This window comes from Zonotrichia albicollis, chromosome 4 (genome assembly GCF_047830755.1).
Source record: "Zonotrichia albicollis isolate bZonAlb1 chromosome 4, bZonAlb1.hap1, whole genome shotgun sequence".
Taxonomy (NCBI): Eukaryota; Metazoa; Chordata; class Aves; order Passeriformes; family Passerellidae; genus Zonotrichia; species Zonotrichia albicollis.
Window position 1 is genome coordinate 44,150,000 of NC_133822.1, and position 18,978 is coordinate 44,168,977.

Genomic DNA, 18,978 nt, shown 5'->3' on the forward strand with positions numbered 1-18,978 from the left:
CTCACAACTCCTGTTCTGAAGTATGCCTGACAATGCCAAGAGAGAATTAACTTCTTTCAAATACTGCTAAAGGTCAAACCTCAAGTGAATGTCTAGTTTCAGTTAAGTTCATCAGGGAAAATGGAGAGGAATCACAACAGTCACAGTTGCATGTGTAAATGAGATGGGATGGCTTGGGTGCAGTTTATTGTTACATTAAAAACATCCAACCCACTTTAGCACTGAGGTCAAGTTATCTGAAAATAACACACAGTGGGATGTTTTTAATCACTGCTAAATTATTTCAACAGGGTCTTATTTTTAGAGACTTAAATGCAAGCATAATTGCACTTTTCCAGCTAAAGATGGACTTACTGTGTTTTGAATTATAATGCCTCTACACTTTAGGTCAACTGGCCTTCAGTCAGGTTTAATCAGGCTTTATCCTTGCATACCAGCTACGGGTACAAAGCCAAAACCAATGAACTAGCACATATCAGATGTGAGCACTGCTAACGCTGACTCTGATGTGAGAACATCACACTGCTAATTAATAGCATTACACCAGTGGCTGTAGAGAACAAATATTCTCTGTAGACCATGCTAATCTTGATCTGGTGAAATTCAACCAGTACATGTATGTGATATATTTTGAAAGTCTGGGTGGAAGCAGTATGTACTATTTGTATATCCAAGTTTTATGAATATATTACATAGAAATCTGGAGTCTTACCTCATAGTGTCCTTGTTCATGAAAAAGTTTTCCTAAGTTATAAAGACAGCTGGTAACAGAGCTTTTGTGAGCATGAGGATCTTTCAGATTTTCATCAGGGATCTCTGAACACTTCACAAAAGTCCTCCTGGCTTCCTCTGTCTTCCCTTGGTTCATCAGGATGATACCAGTATTTAGATATGCAGCTGTGAAGAGGGAAAAATGCTTTATTTGAATGGAGTTCTATTATGCTTTACCTACTGTTTCAATTCTAAGTAGTATCTGGTAGAGATCCCACGGTTATCTAATTTGGTGTTTGAATAACACAGATGACTCATTGGTGTGAGTGTGAACATGTAACATATGTGAATATATAAAAAGTAGAAGCTCAGAGACAAGGAAGAAAGGAGGTGACTATAAAGTAAGGAGGGAAGGAATCACTGGTTAGGCAGAGTGTTCCATTTAGTTCCTCTTTTTAGGACTGTATAAAGCATACAGCACCACTGTTTGAAGTGCTACAAAAAATATACATAAAAACATATATACATACAGAGACAATTAATACTGAAGGTACAAAATTCTCAGCCATCTCAAATAGCACCACTTTAATTTGGAACCTGTTACTGGCAACACTTGAATGATTATTTGCCATTTTTCCCAGGCAAGAAAGAAAAAAATATTTATATTATTCACTCATATTAATATCAGGGACTGGCTGTAAGAAACAGAAAACAGGAGCCTGAAAACTTGGGCAGTAGTGTCTCTGACTCAACACCCCAGATCAGAAACATTTTAAGTTCTAGTAGGGCTGCTGAGTGTTAATATATCATCTGCTTCTTACTTGTACCACATTAAATATAGTTGTTTACTAATAAACACTTGCTATCAAGGGCACAATTTCACCTTTGGCTTTCTGACTGAAAAGCTTCTGAAAAAAAAAAGAAAGCATTATTAAAGAGGAGGAAAATTTTCTATGAAAGCTATAGTCAATATTATACAAGCTTGTAGAGTCAAAATACTTACAAGCTAGTGTGGGTCTGCTACCAATTGCCAGTTTATAGTAATGCAATGCCTCTGAAAACCTGCTGTTTTCCTGAAGTAGTAATCCTCTGTATAAGGGGAAAAAAAAGGAAAAAAAAAAAGAAAAAGAAAAGAGAGAGTGAGGTGTGAGGTTACTACAAAGAGTAACTTGAAAACAAATACTGAAAACAAAACTTGGGTAACAAAGAAAAATATGCTTACTGAGATACAAGCACTCACTAACAGTTCCATGTGAGAGTTATTCCATATATAAAGATGAATTCATAGACACCAGATGCATCCATATGGCTTTAACAAAGCAGATGTTAAACAGAATAATTTTGGCTTTCTTGGAAGCCAGGAGATTAATTTACTCAGTCGAGAAAATGTTAGCCTGAAAGACTTTTTAAAGTGGGTAGAATATGGTGAAGGTGTGTGTAAGTCATTAATGATTAGTCAGGCATCTTGTCTTGACCTGAAATAAGCAATTCTTTTCCAAATGCAGGACAAAGTTAAGCACCCAGCACATAGCCCATTGCTATGTTAAGGACTCCTCTTGTTGAGCAATTTCACTAGATTATTCACTATACAGCTCAGCACCTGCAACCGTTCTGTTTTTTCCTGTCTTCTTTATACTCTGAACAAATTATTAACTGAAGAAGTATTAAAAATTATACTGAATATTTCCAGTTTCATAATAGATAGGCTTTAATTTAGCATTTAAGATAAACATCCTTGCGAATTATGATTTATACCAGCTACCCACACATTTCTGAGAGGTTTTCTGGACCTCAATGACATGAATGTACACTGTATGCTTAAATGAAGGCCCAAAGCATTAGAGTTTTCCAAAATTTCAGAAGAATGAAAAAGACCATATACAAATATATTAAAACCAGAATTATTTTAAAAATCCTTAAAAATCAGTCATTTCAGAATGGAGACTCAGACCTCAGTATCCAGGAGTAAACATCACTTGTCATATAACTCAAAATATCCAGGAAAGCACAGCTTAACACAGCTCTTCCTCTAAGGTGGAAGTGGCACCATATTTATTTGTAGTTTCCCTAACCTGGAGCAATTTTCTTTTCTTCCTCTATGCTTTTATCTGCTGATAGCTCTTAGAATTGCAAAGAGCTTGGAATTATTTTATCTCCAGTCTCAAATCAGAGATTTTATTTCCCTTTAACATGTCAGGAAAACATTTTTAATTAAACCAGTGAACTTCAAGGGATGAAAAGAGAAGGGAGCTTAAGTAGCCACCATCTAAGTTGTTTCCTTCTTGTCACTGGGTTAGGATTTAACAGAATTGAGAAATATATCCTCTTTTTCTTCTATACTTCCTTTTCTTCTATACTGTCCTATCAGTATCACATGACCTCACTTTGAAACTGTTTCCCAATTAACTTCAGATTCGGTAGCAAATAATTTTTATTATTAACAGAAGTTACATGTACATACTTGCAGTAAAGTAAGAAATGAAGGAATTGATTCAGGATATTTTTTGAATGGTACAAAGGTCTGTAACTACTGTCAAATATCTTGCAAATGGCAAGAGGTATAATTATCAGGACAGAAATAACATTTTCTCAATTTTCTAGAAGCTGAATTTTCTTTACTGTAAACATTTTTATACACTTACTTCAAGGAAGATTGATTATGATATTTTGAGCCTGTTTGCTACTGACAGCAGAAGAATTAAGAGAAAAAAATGAGATGCATTGTCTGACATTTAACCTGCTTCTTAATTTTTTAAAAAGCAAAAACATTCTCACATACAATTTTGAAACAATTTATCTAAGAAATTCCATTCTTATTTTAATTCTGGAATAAATAATGTAACATATTGAGAGAAGTAATACAGCAATTGGTTAATTTCACCAAAACAAATTACTTCGGTAAGTGTATAACACTTGTGGTTTTGTGATTAAAAGAACTTTTATTTGCAATTATTAAAAATTAATCTTTTGCATTCACTACATGTTCTGATATTAACACTTTTGATTTATGACTTGAAACTCTGAGGTGGGATTTTTTTAAGCTTCTCTTCCAAAAGATGTTTTTCTTTTAAAAGCTGTTCCATTAACTGTCAGTCTGTCAGCATGTGTCTCTCTCTCCTCTCTCTCATATATATAACCCAAGCAGCTCAGATGAAGAACTGAGTGCTGAATTTCACCTAATAATTAGTGTTTTATTTGTATTTCTTAGGAGTTTGGGAGAAGAAAGAGAAGAATATAATCTTACCAAGGCATGAAACTGCCTCTTCTCCTTGTGAAATTGGTCCTGACTGATCACTAGTTTTCACTGTAGCTTATGGCAGTACAAACATTACTACATTTATGAGTGTCCAGTTCTAGTCTGAGGTTAAACTAAGTCAGGAAAAAGCTGACTTCTCTAGATGCAGTGGAAGAACATCCTGAGCTGCAGTTCACCCCTTGCAGGCACTGCAGACTCCAGTATCTCACCCTCCCCATGCCAGGGCACTTGGCTGTATAAGCAAGCGTCCGCCACAGCCAGGAGCAGACCTGTTCCTGACATGCATTTTGCTTATTTGCTCAAATGTCAAATGATAACTCCTCCTCAGAGATTTTTGGCAAAGGGGAGAACAAAGACATCAATACAGTGAGAAGCACTGGACATAAGCCAGAGTTGGAGCAGAGCAACTGAGACACGTTGAGCACGTACCTAACTTTTGCGGTTACAAAGACAGAAAGACTTCCTTTTTCCTTACTCAAGGATGAACAAAAGAAAGGACATCCTTGAAGTAAGCATGCTTGATTCAAAAGAGTAAGTTCCAGTGATAAACTTGGATGAAGACCTTAAAGCCTTTCTGGCCCCTTTAACTTTCTACAGTTACTAAAAATGCCAAATTAACTGAATAAAAAAACCTAACCACCAAAATGCCCCCACAATAAAAAACCAAAATGCAGGAACAGCTGCTTCAAGTTGATACTTCCAAAACTTTTTATTCTCTCCAGCTCATGTTCCCAGTTGTAAGGCAGACAAATGAAGATGTTAAATGAAATATGCAACTTCTGTGCAAAGATGGTTCACTGACAGAACTGGAAAGACATGGCTCCTATAGTTCAGTAAGACAAGTACTGTGAAAGAATAAGTGAACATGAGGAAGCTGATCACACACTGGAACAGATTGTTCACAGAGGTTGTGGAGTCTCCCTCACTGGAGATATTTAGAAATTGTATGGACACAATCCTGTGCCATGTGCTCTGGGATGACCCTGCTGGAGCAGGGAGGTTGGACCAGATGACCCACTGTGGTCCCTTCCAACATTACACGCTCTTTGATTCTGCGAAATACATAAAAATAAAATTATTGGGAAAAGAAAAAGCTACTTAAAAAGTAGGACACACAGTGGACAGTTTTAAACTGTTCATGAATTAATTTAGAATTAATTAGGAGACAAGTTCTAACTATAATAAATAGCAAGATTCTGGAACTTTACAACAGGATTATTTTTTGCTTGCATTACTTCCAGATACTTTTACATGGAGTGTTAATCATTTATGAAATGGAGGATATGTGCTGACTGCTTGCAGGAGTAGCAAACTTCTCCAAGTGACTTAGGAAGTGGCTCAGAATCCTGTTTTTTAAATAGGAGGAAAAATAAAAGAAAAAAAATGAGGAGCACATTCTGACTATCTGGAAATTATGCACATCATTTCTGTACACAGAATTGCTCATTTAGTTCATGCAGGAAAACACCTCCCCCTAAATGAGTTGTTTGCAACCTTCCTGAATTCTTTAGCTGCCAACTTCTACCTATCTTGTTTCACCAACAATGAAAAATCTTCCTGTCTTCCTACTCTGCTTTGGCTTTGACCGAAAGTCACTAAATATTAACGGCCCCAAAATGTTTTCAGAGACCAGAAGGCAGTCACAGAATAGAAATAAGCAGTAGATGGCCTATGTTCTTTTACAAGTTTCATAAGAATTTCTTCCTGTTGGTAGTCCTACTCTAGTCAGCTGGTCTGCTTACAAAGCAAACTCCTCAGTGACTAAAACTGGCATAAATTGGCCAAGTACAATCCACAGAAACTGCAACTATAAAAGTAAACATGTGTTAGTGAAATATTTATAACATTTTCAGCCCAGGTACAACATTGAAACTGTGTAATCAATTTTGTTTACTGGTTTCTAACAACTAATACAGGGCCTGTGTTAGCTATTACTTTGCCATGACTGCAGCTCTTCCGTGCCTCAAGTTACATTCATCCCACTGATTTCAGGTGGGATTATCTACAGAAGACTATATACCTAAATGCTGCACTGGCAAACAAAGAAAGGAATGAAAGAAAATCTTCTGTTATTCCCTACACAGATGTGTCTCCCATCACACAGCAAGAGTGGATCTGCTTTGCCTAAGGCAACTCTTTCACTGTCATTTGCAAGACTAGTGGGTAGAAAGGTAGGTATGGATGCTACCACAAAACATAATTTTTAATCAATAAGAGCCCAAACATACAGAGAATAATCACTTTCTTTGCAGAACTCACTAAGTAATCTATCACTCCCTCCCCTAGTAAAAAAGCCCCCCCTCCCCCCAAAAAACTAAACAATCACTCCCAAAACAACGTCTAATCTTTCAGACAGCGCAGTAAAGCTGTTATGTTCTCCCAGATCTGGGGAAGAGCTTCCCAATTGCAATGCAAATTGGTCAGCAAATATTGTCCCTTTTTTTTTTCTGTTACTGGTACAGTTTGGTTGGGAATACTACCCTTTCAGGACAACATCAACTTGCACAACCCCTATTACCTTGACAGAGGGAGGGCCACTATGAGGAGGAGGAATAGCACGGCTCCTGCCTTTCTCACTCCTCTGGGCAATGGGCAGTGCTGTGCTGTGTCTGCAGTCCTCAAACCAGATGCCCATTCCCTTTCATGTGCCCCAGCAGTCAATATAGACAGAGAGCTGAACAGAACTTCCTACAAGAGGGGTCTTTTTTGAAACTGAATGGCAGACACAAACCATTATTTTCCTAATTTTATAAAATGGTGGAAGTTTATGTAAGGACTGTTAAGTGCCCACAAAATTTGAAATATTGAGACATGTAATTGAATAGCTAGGTTATTGAATGCCTTTCACCTCTCAATATAACTTTGAAAACTATCTGTGCTTCACATAGGCCCTACATTGCACAGCAGGAAGCCACCAGTCACCTAAGTGACCTTTGGGTGCTACCTCAAGAGCCAGTCTGACAACACAGCAAGATTTTATCAAGACATCTTTGGTTACAGCAAGATGCACATTTTAGCTGCTGTCTTTGACGGAGAAAGAAGTAGCTGGCAAAGCAGAGATTAATTCCAAACAGGTTTGCAACCAGTTTGCATTCATAGCTGAGAAAAACAATAATCAAGTACTTAGACACCAGATGACACATCCTCTTTGCTTTTTAACTCAACATCCTGAATGATTAAAACTTCTGGTCTATCAAGGAAGAGGAACCATAACCTTGACCTGTTTCCTACTAGGTGGTTGCTGCAGGAACTTTGTCTTGGAAAGGTTCAACCACAGTTCAGCACGGTTCAGGTTTGTATGTCAGCCTGCTTTTAGAGTTTTTTGTCTCCAATAAGGAATTTTTTATGCCAGTACCCTTAAAAGGCAGGGAACACATTTTCCAACATATAAGGCCTAACAACAACAGAGAAGGAAGAATTTTGCTTATATTGATTTTTACCTAAGGATACAGAGTTAAACTTTTCCTGTAAAACACTGCAATCCTAGAATTTCTAGGATAGGTAGTCTGCAATAGCAGCTGAAATTTCTAAATGAGACATCAAAAAATTCAACATTTATTGATACAATACCCTAAGTTTTCCAATGTAAAGTTTATGGAAATTATTATTTCTAATTAAAAGAAAATAAATTATTTGAATAATGAACTTATACACACAGTCCTATATCAGTACAGGCAAAATGAGATACTTCAGGAGAGAAGCAAGAGGACAGCTGATTGCTAGAAATTATTCTTTTATAGGGCACTGTATACTCCAAAATTACAACATTTCAAGTAATCAGCATAATTTTAAAGGAATATCCAATATCTATGTCAGATTGAGAACATCCTTATAATCACATGAGAAACTCAAGGTAACATGGATGAGAAAAGAATACTCAAAACAGAGCCAGGCCTAAAAACAAGTGAAATAATAAATACAAAATTGTCTTTTAATTGGTAAAGAATTTTACTTTAGACACTAACTGTAAGCAATTTGAAACAATACAAAATACCCCATAAGCTTTAGCTAACAATTATAAAGTAACAAAGACTGAAAAACCAAAGCAAACTAAAATAGCTTGTTTTTAATCTACTGAACTTGTTTGAAAGAATAAGCTATAATTTCTCTACAGCTCTGTCCTTGGTACTTTACAGTATTAAAATATATGGTTTTCACAGTAAAACAAAAAACAAAGAAAGGTCATTTTTTGCTGATTTACTACCCTATGAAATTTAGTTGAAATCACCAGAACTACATAGCACTGAGAACACAAATATAAGATGTTCATAATCAGGCAAACCTTCAAATGTAAATTATGTAGTTATGTATTAATGCATTTTAAATTTCTTTAAATGGCAAAAGCAGCTGTAACTCAGAGCCATAAGGTAAAAGCCAAAAACCAAAAATACAGCACTAGATTCAGCCATTCATCTAGTCTGTTAAATTCTTTGGATGTTAATGTATTAGTAGTCAACTTCTAAACAAATCTCACATTTCAATTTATTGAAAAAGAAGTGAAGAGATCAAGAGCTTCTGCTTATGCAGCTTCTCTCTTTGATTGTTATCCATTAAAATTGTGAGTTAAACCTTAATAATTGGTTCTTCAGCAGAGAGCACTTGGATTTGTTACTGGTATGAGTGAACAATGAGCTGCACATGCCAATTAATTTGCATCAAATACCAAGGCACAGGTGCTTAGAAACAATAATGGCCATGTGAAACACATACAGTGCTTCTAAATAACTATAAAGATACTTTTTTCCTGAAGTTCTATGGAGTGATTATATTAGTTTCAAAGGCACATACTGAAAACTAGAAACAGCAAAACTGACTGGCCTCTTGTAAGCACATTTAAGACACATTTTCCATTAGAAAGGATTTTTGTGAAAGGCTCCCACAGAACTACATGCCAAGGATGGGTTTAACTTGCAAAGGAGCTCTGGAGAGTTTGTGCTTAAAAGAATTGATTCATTTGTGTACTATCAAAGGACACTTCATTTACCATCAATTTTTCATGCTGGATATTGAAGCATCCAACACTGACAAAGCCTACAAAAAGAAAAACATGATGCAAGCTTTTTTAACTACTGTTAAATAATTGAAGGTTTTGTAAAGCTTGTTTAAAAACTAAGGGATTCTATTGTATTCAATGTAGCAGTAGAAAGGCTAAGAATTAAACTTCACTTCTTATGCCCTATATATTCCAACCAGCATTTTTGTTAAAATCCTTCCACAAAAATTCAGTAGAATTTCAAAAACTCCTCTGTTCAAAAACAGAGATGAAGGTTTATAGACATATATTTTGTGGATCAATGGAAAACTGGAAGACTAGCAGCTTATTCTGAGAATAGTGAAAAGACTGAAGTCTGATTTCTTTTATGTCCCTGTCTTTATCATCCAGCCCCCTTTCCTCTTCTTACCCTGGTATTAACTTCAGCTTCTCTCTACAACACAGTAAGAGACAAAAGTACTGTACAGGCATACAAAAAATTTAATAGTTATAATTTTCACCTTCAAAACGAATAGCATATAGGAAATATACATGTATCAATCTTGTCACTCTTTTTCCTACAATCTTCCGCTGTGTTCAGAAGTTATTTTTTATATGTGTGCAGAAGTTTCCTCTTGAAAATATGTTTTTCATACTCCTCATTGCCTTACAGAGAGGGAAATGCTGCATATACATGTATTTGTGTAACTAAATGATTAGCAAAAACACACATATTATGAAACACAGATTTCATTCTGGAAAATAAATTCTATCATTAAATTATTTTGAGTTTCATCAATTGATTTGCTTATCTGCATGGCAAATTAATGAAATGGTCAACTTCTTCCTTTTTAAACAAGGAAAAAATTAGTAAAAAATACTATTACGATAAACTTCATTTTCACATATTATAAGCACTCATTTTAAACTGTACTTACAGGCAGAACATTATTTTTTAATTGATTGATTTATCTGAAGAGGCTTACTATTTGAATGCAGCTTTTGCACATTTTTGTGTATCCTACAGACACATTTTTCTGCTGCATGCAGGGTATTATCTTCCAAAAGCCACCTATGGAATGGCAGTCACAGGATTCTGTCCTCCACACACATCACGAAACAAGAGCATATGGCTAGTGGAGGTGACCAGCCTGTGGTGCAGCAGAGCTCAGCTCTGGAGCTTGTGCTGGCTGGGTCATGGCAGGAGGGGCAGGAAGGATAAGCAGTGCTGAGCGGGGTGCCCAGCTGGGATAGCCAGGAATCAGTCCCTCCCCATGGAACACGCGGCACCATCCCACCTCAGCACGAAGCTTGGCATGGGGCTCGCTTCCATCTTCGTGATTTGGTACATTAATGAGATGGGAAATCTTTTCCCCTGATGAGTAATTATTTTGATGCTCATGTTATTTATCCTCTTACTCACCTACAACAGGGTTCAAGTAATTAAACTTTATGTAACCTATGCTGCTCTGAAGTCAGTCACAGGAGAAAAGTAATTTGCTGTTTTAACATTTCAGACCTCTGGAGCTAACGGAAGGGTATTTGTCTATGCTTAGAAATGCTTACACCCACTCTGCTCACCAAGTGTTATTCAGACTTGAAAAAGAAGTCTAAATAACACCTCACTATTTAATTGAGTCTCAAACAGATGGAGGGCTACAGCTCACAACTCATCTATTGGTACTTGTAAGTTTACCTTGCCCATACCCATTACATGAACACACGACAATGTTGACCAAGAAAAAATCCTGTCAACCCCACAGTTTAAGGAGCACAATTAATGAAATGACTATTAGAAAGCAACAAAAACCCTCATCTCCATTTCCAGCAAGTAAATCAGTAGGTCTTTTCACAACAGGTTTCAAAGACAATTCAACCCCAGGAAAGCCACACATACTTACAAATTATAAAGCATATCAGCCATGTTGCTGCGGTAGTACAAGGCATTTCTGTAGGCGCTTTCAGCTTCAGAAATCTTGCTCTGGCTCTTGAGAACATTTCCAAGGTTACCCCATGCTGTGAAGAGGAGAAAACAGTATTCATAAAGAGCTACAATCCAATTACACATGACAGAGTATGCAAGTTTTAGGAAGTTTCTTAGGGAGACAAACCCCACAAAGGAACTATTTTTATGGAACAGGAGGTGAGGTTGGTTACTTTTTTCCCCAAACCCTCTGGTTCTCTGCATCTTACTGTGAGACTCACATTTCATAGAGGTGATTTACATGCACTCTGAATGCATACAGCTTTCAGTTGGGAAAAGGAAGTTTTTTACAAAAACATGTCTCTAGAAATTACTGTAACCAAGGGAAAGGACAATTTTATTTCATACCATTCATAAATAAAAATCTTCAGGGTCAAATGTGGAACTGAGGCATCTTTCTAGTTTTAACTTTTTTTTTTTAAACCTGCTGACTCGAAACAGCAAAAAAGTTTTCCAGAGTAGACATAGTCCTCACTTAAGTATTAAAATTGTACATATGACACAGGAATTGAAAGAACAGTTAGGTAAGTAACTAGGATTAAAAATATGCCATATGGATATAAACATACTACACAGATCACTAAAATCCATTTTTTTTTCTACTAGAAAAATACTTGGTCCCTTTCCATACCATTTATTATGTTACACAATGTGCTTTTATAGCCCTACTATAGAGGACTTTAGGTAAAAAAAAATATTTCAAGCTCCACATGTGTTCCCTTTGCAGTTTTGTTGAGTGGCACAAAAGCTACTTATAAAAGGAATTGGAGCTAACATTTTATGAAAACACGACCTCTGCTACTCAGAATTTAGGAAGCTAATTTAACTGGCAATACAATTACAGTGTGTGTGAACATGAAAAAAAAAACACATTATGCTTATAAATGCAAAGCTGTTTCATAAAAAGTTTTACTTTCACCCCTTTTAAAAATGAAAGAAACCAATGGAAAGATGACGTGTGTCCTTTCCACCAAACACAATGTATCAGAATATTTTCCCCTCCAGATGCACTTAAACATCAGCTTAAGTAGCAACAAACTCTGATACATCAGTTGAGCCCTTTTCTTTTTTCAAGAATTTGCATCACTTCTGACTAATGTAAAATTTCAAGGTAGTGTTAATGTAACACTGCTATGTAGGTTGATAAGTGACATAGGCATTTTTTCCTTAGAAACTGCATCACTTCCAAGCTGCTGTGGTTTGTTGCAGAATCATCCTACCACAGGGATGGAAACACCAGCAAATACAGAATTTCCTCTGAGCAAAATAAACTAGTCATTGCTCGAAAAAAATTAATAAATCTATTTAGAATTCATAAAAACCATGTCATTCAACTGAGCACATAATATTCTGTAAATCAAAGAAAATATGTGCAATATTTCCATAAGAAAATGAGCTATCACTTCTGTGAGTCAATTCTTTTTAGCCTAGTATTTAATGAGAAATAATTTATCAATATTTATTTATCAATAAATCAACAAAAGTCACAAAATGTTCCATCATTTTGAAATATAGCTGCTAAAACTACTCTCAGGTTCACTCAACTTTTATGCTTGGCTAGCAAATGTGAAGAATTCTGAAATTTCCCCATTTTTTTACAGCTACTCTTCCCTTTTTACACAGAGAAAACAGTCTGGAAGTACCAATGAAAGTGACTAGCCAGTCTATAGGCATTAACCTTTGGAAGAAAACCACAGACTTATATATTATTTTTTAAATTAATTTGTGAAGGTATAACCTTATTTTGCTTCTGCAGTAAAGGAGCATCCAGTTTCCCACAACTGCATGTTCCATATAATCTGTAGGGACTTTTGTTTTCACTCTAACATCCCATAACAGAGCATTACATCAAATGACAATTTGATCTATTGATAACAATCTCCTGCCACATAGTTATTTACTCCCAACCATTCTGAAGCTCAGTAAATACAAGTATGCACAAAAGGATGATTCAGTTCATCTCTTCATCTGCTAGACTGGAAAGACACTGTTAACACTGTTAGTGTAATAGTTTCTCCTCTACAATTCATTTCACACAATGGGTTCTAACAGTTATCTGACTTAATTTTTAAGACAATATTTTTAAGACAACATAATTCTTAAGACATTATAATGTACATTTTGCAAAATAATCTGTATCAAATTTTTAATATAAATCAATAATTAATCTACACTATTTAATTTTAAATTTATTCAGTTTACACTTTTGTCTAAACTTGTAAAACTGTGAATAACTAACCTTATGTGATGCACTAGAAGAAGTGGCAATAGTAGAAAACAGCAAACATAAAACATGATAATCTGACATTTAACATTGATGGAAACAAGAAAACCAAGGTCTTTTCCTTTATCCAAACCAGATAAATTTGATAGAACAAATTCACTTCTATTTAAATACAGAACTAGTTAGAAGAATGATCTAGCTCTGGCTGGTGATGAAGCGGCATTGAACATGTGTAGAGAAGATACTCATACACCCTAGAAATTATGAACAGCTAATATCTGCAGCAACCACGTCCTCCTGGGTGCTGGTATATGAGCAAGAGCAAAAGAGGATGGTGTACATACTTGGAGAAGAGGCTACAGGAGCTACTCAAGGAACTTCACTCCTGCTTTGTCTTAAGTAATGCAACTAACCTTCAAGGGAAAAAAGGACTTCAATTATTAGCTTCCATATCTTAAAACTTTTTATTCAAAACTGTAATAGCACTATTTCAACTCCAGGCACATTCAGAAACAGAAGCAAGGCTATATCTAAATGAATCTACATTCCTGTTAAAAGCCCACCCTATTATTCCAACTAAATTCTAGCACTCAACTATTTTCCATTTGTACATAGTAAGAAAAGAAAAATAAATATTCTTAAAAGAAAAAGAAACTAGGTCAGTAATCCTGGAATTTAGAATAGATGTTTATTCCAATTATTCTTTATAAATATTTTTCACATAATATCTACATTAGCTAAGTTGCAAAAGGCAACATTTAACATTCAGAAAATACTAAGGCATACATATATATGTCGCATTTTAATCTTTAATTCAAAATTTACACTTTGCCATATTCAAGACCCTATTGAGCATAAGAGAAAAAGGAAGCTGTGAATGAAAGAGCTTTGCAATATTTCCTTTTTTCCTGCTGCTTAATTCCCTGTCCACAGAAAATGAGACCGAAATAGACCCAGGTCTTTAAGAAATAATATTCCATCCTAGCATCGGAACAAATGTAACTTTCTACAAAAGAGTCAGTCCATTCAAATTTTACTTAATTGCTTAATTTTCCATAGATCATACCCAATATTAAAAATTAAATCCATTTAATCCCTTTTATCATTAGTCAAGTATAAACTGAAGAATCTCCTAATGCTTAAGAACTCCTCTCTTATTTACATGTCTTTGCAGGAAAATTAAACTTTTTAAAGGGATTTTGTTCTTCTGTTTGTTGTTTGGGGTTGTGGTTTTTGGTTTTTTTTAAGAGCAGAAGAAATTACGCAGCACTAAGTAGGAAAATAAATAGTTGCTTAAGTGTTATAATTTTGGCCATATCAAACTAGACCTCTATTAAACTTTAAAGATTGCATTTACGCCACCTTACAGTGAGAGTAGCTCAAGTTCTCAGGCATTCAATTGCTTTCAAAATGAAAATTAATATAAAAATATGTTAGTTTCATGTTTAACATGCTTAACTTCTCAGCTATCTCAGTGAAAGTGACAATTAAGATTTAACAAGAATGAAAAATACCCAGCTGGTATATTGAACTTTCTCCAAGCACTTTCATGCCGTAAGAGTGCAAGACCAACAGCAAAACAAGGACAACGTTGTCTAATCTAATCTGCCTGGATTTAAGTAGCACATTTTCTAAAGAAAACTAGTAAACTTTCAGCTTTCAACAGAACTATGAAAACAAGTGAGAAATGGAAATTAACATCTACAAACATCTTCATTAAAATAAAACATTCCCTTTCTACTGAGCTAAAGATCATGCTGTTATTCAGTAAAGATAATGAAGCAACAAAGTGTCCTAGAAGAGCAGTCAGATGGGTTAAAAGCATGCATGTTGATTTCCTGATTCAGAAGTTTGCTTTAAATTTAAAAAAATTAATATCACAAATCATTAACAAAGCCCAAAGTATTAAATTCTGATTACCACCTGGCACCCCTATATAATCCATGAAAAATTAGGTAATACTGTAAACTACTGAACTATTTGTAAACTGCCATTCTATTAATATATCTGTTATTCAAACACTTCTGCTGAAAACATGAATAGGAAAAAATCCAACTACAATTGCCTAATAAATCACTCAAATACATCCTGGTAAACATTTTAAAATATCATAGCAAAGAAAGGAAAATTCTGCCTTTCCTTGTGTATTATGAAAACATACTTGAAAGGAAATGGAAAAAAATGCAAGACTTAAAAAAATTAATATGTGACATTCACTATGCACATGAAATTGCTGAGGTTTGCTAATACTGTTCTCACCTTATCCCATCAAACTTACTCACGCAAGTTATTCCACAAATTGTTGAATGCATTAAGGAGCATGAACTAGATTATTATTTGAGTAAAATAAACTATTTGAAAAAAAACTGAAGTATTTAGGGAACAGCTCAGTAATTTTTAATCAGCTTGTCAGCAGTTCTAAACTAGAACCTTCAGCTCACAGAAAAAAGCATATCAAGCCAAGAAAACCTCTATTCAGCTTTAGAGATATTTGTGTCTTATTTATGATTCTTTAGCTTGGGAAATTAGAAACAACAGTTTAAGTTTGCATTCCCTCTGTTTAAAATCCTTCCACATTTCTACTGACTTGTTTATGAAAAAGAAGTGAATGACAATTAGAATCTCAATTTTTTTTCTTCAGTAGTGTTGAAGGATGAAGCAATGTTGGTCCAAAAAGAAAAGCCTTCACTTTTTTCTTCAAGAGGGAAACAGTTTCACCAACAGAGAAATGACAGGCTTCCCCAAGAAAACCTCTGAAAGTTCAATTGCAGACTCATAAAAATGTAATGAAAAGAGTTCAACATCTAAAACAAAACAGAACCACTACCACTCACAAAGACAGCAAGAAGATCAACAAGACCATGTTTATTAGGTGGTTTGAGAATGGAAAAATTCAGCTAAATGCTACATGTTGCTGCTTTCAGTGGGACAGTTTTTGCTTGACTTCTGTACTACAGTTTGTATAAGATATTTATATTTTTCCTGTTATTCCAAAGGAATAATGAATTTTTTTCAAAATATGTAATAAATTCATGCATATAATTTGCAATAATATTCCTCTAAAAACTTCACTCATTAATAGAACATTTTGATCAAGTTACTTCCTCTTGCTAACTTAACCACAAAATTGCCTAATTTTTTGTTTCCTAAAGGGCTAATGGTTTCTACATAACCATAATTTATGCATTTAATCTACTTTGCACATTGATTTTTTTTATATCGATGGGTATGTGGCAATGTTGAGACAGACTGCGTTAGAGCTCTATCACCTCTTAACTTTTACATATTCTTCGATTTATCAGGGTTGTTATTTATAGCATTTGCTCAACAGTTCATCTGTTGATCAATTGCAGGGGTTTTGTAATGACAGCAGGTGAAAGAAAAACAGAATTGAAAATTATGCACTGCTTTGAAAGCTATCCCGCAACATGTCAGCATGGGCACTAACCAACCCACACTTGGCAGGCAGAGCCTCGGTCTTGTTTCTCAGTTCTGAAACCCCGATGCAAAGGAATGTGGACTCACGGCCTGTTCTACTCTGATACACCCCCTTCATCCTCCATGTTACAGAAATTAACTCTTCCTCCTCAAAGGATGGCAGAGTGATTCTGACAGCTCAGTGAACCTGATAGATGAGACCAAGCAGCTGCTGCTGTTCTTTGGCTTCACCATTACCTACCACCCTACAGCCAATCAAATTTGTCACAGCCTCTCACATGCTAAAATGATTTTTTGTGAAGAGTATGGTATAAATCAGACAACTAAACTGATCCAAGTTAGGGAGAACAATGAGAAAAGGATGACCACAGTACCTTTTACATCTGATCTAATCACTGTTCTGTTCACAGCAGAGCCCAATCTTGCCTTTGCACAGCTTTGTTAGCTAAGTGTGCATTGCAAGAGTGTGAACATCATAAGACATTACTGCCACAAAGCTCCCATTCCATTTAACTTCACAATGTTCAGGAACAGAGCTGTGAACAGTGTTGATCTGAAACTCTCATTGTATGAGGAACTGTATTTAATTGAGGCAATGGATATATAAATCATGCAAGAAAATGAAAGGAGCAGAAAAATACAAGTGGAACAAGAGGACGTGTCTGTGCAGCCCAGTCATCTCAGGATGAACCCTGAGGAACTCTTCAAAGCTTCAGAGTGACTCAGGCAAAGAGGGGATCATGTACTAAATTTGTCAAATTATGTAACCTCCTTAACAGTAGGCTTTAAAAAAAATTAGCTATGATACATTCAAAATTATCACTTATGTCCCAAGTGATCAACTGCACCCCAGCCTCTTGCAGCAATGGCAGGATGCACTGAAATGTCAGCCCTGGTCCTCCAAGCTATGAGTAGATGGATCATTGTTGGCTTCCTTCCAGAAAAGGGAAACATTGAGCACAGGGTCCCGGGAACATCCCAGAGGAGCCATGGCAGAAAGAAAAGGAGCATTTGGGTTTGTCAAACCAAGGGAATCTTCACATGTGCTCAAATGACATATGTCAGACTTGGGAAATGCAAATTACTTCACATCCAGGTAGCAGGCTTTTCGTAACACTCCAAGTTGTCTGGTTTTGTTTGTTTTGCTTTAAATCACTTAGAAAAGCAAGACAAGAGCCTGTGAGGCTTTGCCAGCCAATACATATCCCCATTGGTAAGGAAATATTGGTGGCAGGAAGGAAGGTAGGTCATAAAATTACCTCCTTCATTTATCAGTGAAACTAATTAAAGACACTACAACTATTAACTACCATCTTTATTGGTCCATATTCAAAATACCTTCTGTATTTTAAGACCTCAAAGAAAAGTTCCATCAGCTAGAGCATTTAAGGATAGAGAAGAAAATGGCATAGAGAATTCCGTCATTCTATTTCATGATCTTCTCGCAATTTAAAACTATATGCAAGCCTCTTGTGCACACTGTAATGGCATCAGCCATCATTTACTTTTTGGATGCATGAGGATTGGCAATAATGATAGTTCAGGCTTAAGTAATAAAACCTCCCATTACAAAGTAGGGGTATTTGAAATCTTAAAATACTTGTATTTCTCTATCTACACTAGGACTTTACCCTACCACATGTGGTATAAAAAGGCATATATGTAGATTACTGCACTGTCCATATCAAACTAATGTAAGTGGACCTAAATACGTACTGATACAAAATCCATGACAGGTAGGAAAATGATGACATGTAACTCACGACAAAAATTTTAAATAAGGAGGAATTTCTCCAAGTTGTCAAATTTTGAAAAGAAGATAAAATAATGAAACAATTGGATTATTATCTAATGCACTTAAATAAACATGCTCTCTTGAGAACCAATCCAGATAATCTTATTTTCCTCTAATTAGAAGTAACTCTTTCTCTGAAAAAAAACCTCAGGCTAATTCTGCAGAATGCACAAATATGCACCAAAGGTCTCTCTTTTAATCAAACTGGAAAATAAAATCTATCATTTTCTGACCAAAAAAAAAAAAAAAAAGCCATATTGCTGGATATGCTACAAAAATTCATCTTGCCAAAGCTGATTCCTCCTTGACTGAACCTGTTTGGTTTTTTTCCCCCCACACTGTAGTTTTTAGCCCAGATGAGACTTTGCAGAGCATCTTGGAGAAGAAAGGGTGTCACCCTACTTTTTAAAGATTTTCTAAGACTTCTGATGTTGACATTCTTGTAGTGAACTTTCTCACACACTTTCTGTAAATAAGTCATTGTTTTGCATTCTTTTATGGAGGAGGAGAGAGTTGATAGACTGTTAGTTTGACCAGTGTCATTGGATAGGTGTCACCGCCACCCTCCAATCCACTGTCACTTTTGGAAAACTATAAA

At 35.5% G+C, this 18,978-nt stretch overlaps 1 protein-coding gene across 1 annotated transcript in view; it reads right to left on the reverse strand.

The window, feature by feature from the left end:
- TMTC2 (transmembrane O-mannosyltransferase targeting cadherins 2) overlaps positions 1-18,978 on the reverse strand; it is a 238,870-nt gene that overhangs the window by 71,032 nt on the left and 148,860 nt on the right. Inside the window, exons 4-6 of the mRNA XM_005480653.3 lie at positions 10,841-10,955; positions 1,715-1,800; positions 713-897 (exon numbers count right to left, since the gene is read on the reverse strand). Of these exons, the coding sequence (XP_005480710.2) occupies positions 713-897; positions 1,715-1,800; positions 10,841-10,955 (386 nt within the window). The remainder of the gene's footprint in view (positions 1-712; positions 898-1,714; positions 1,801-10,840; positions 10,956-18,978) is intronic.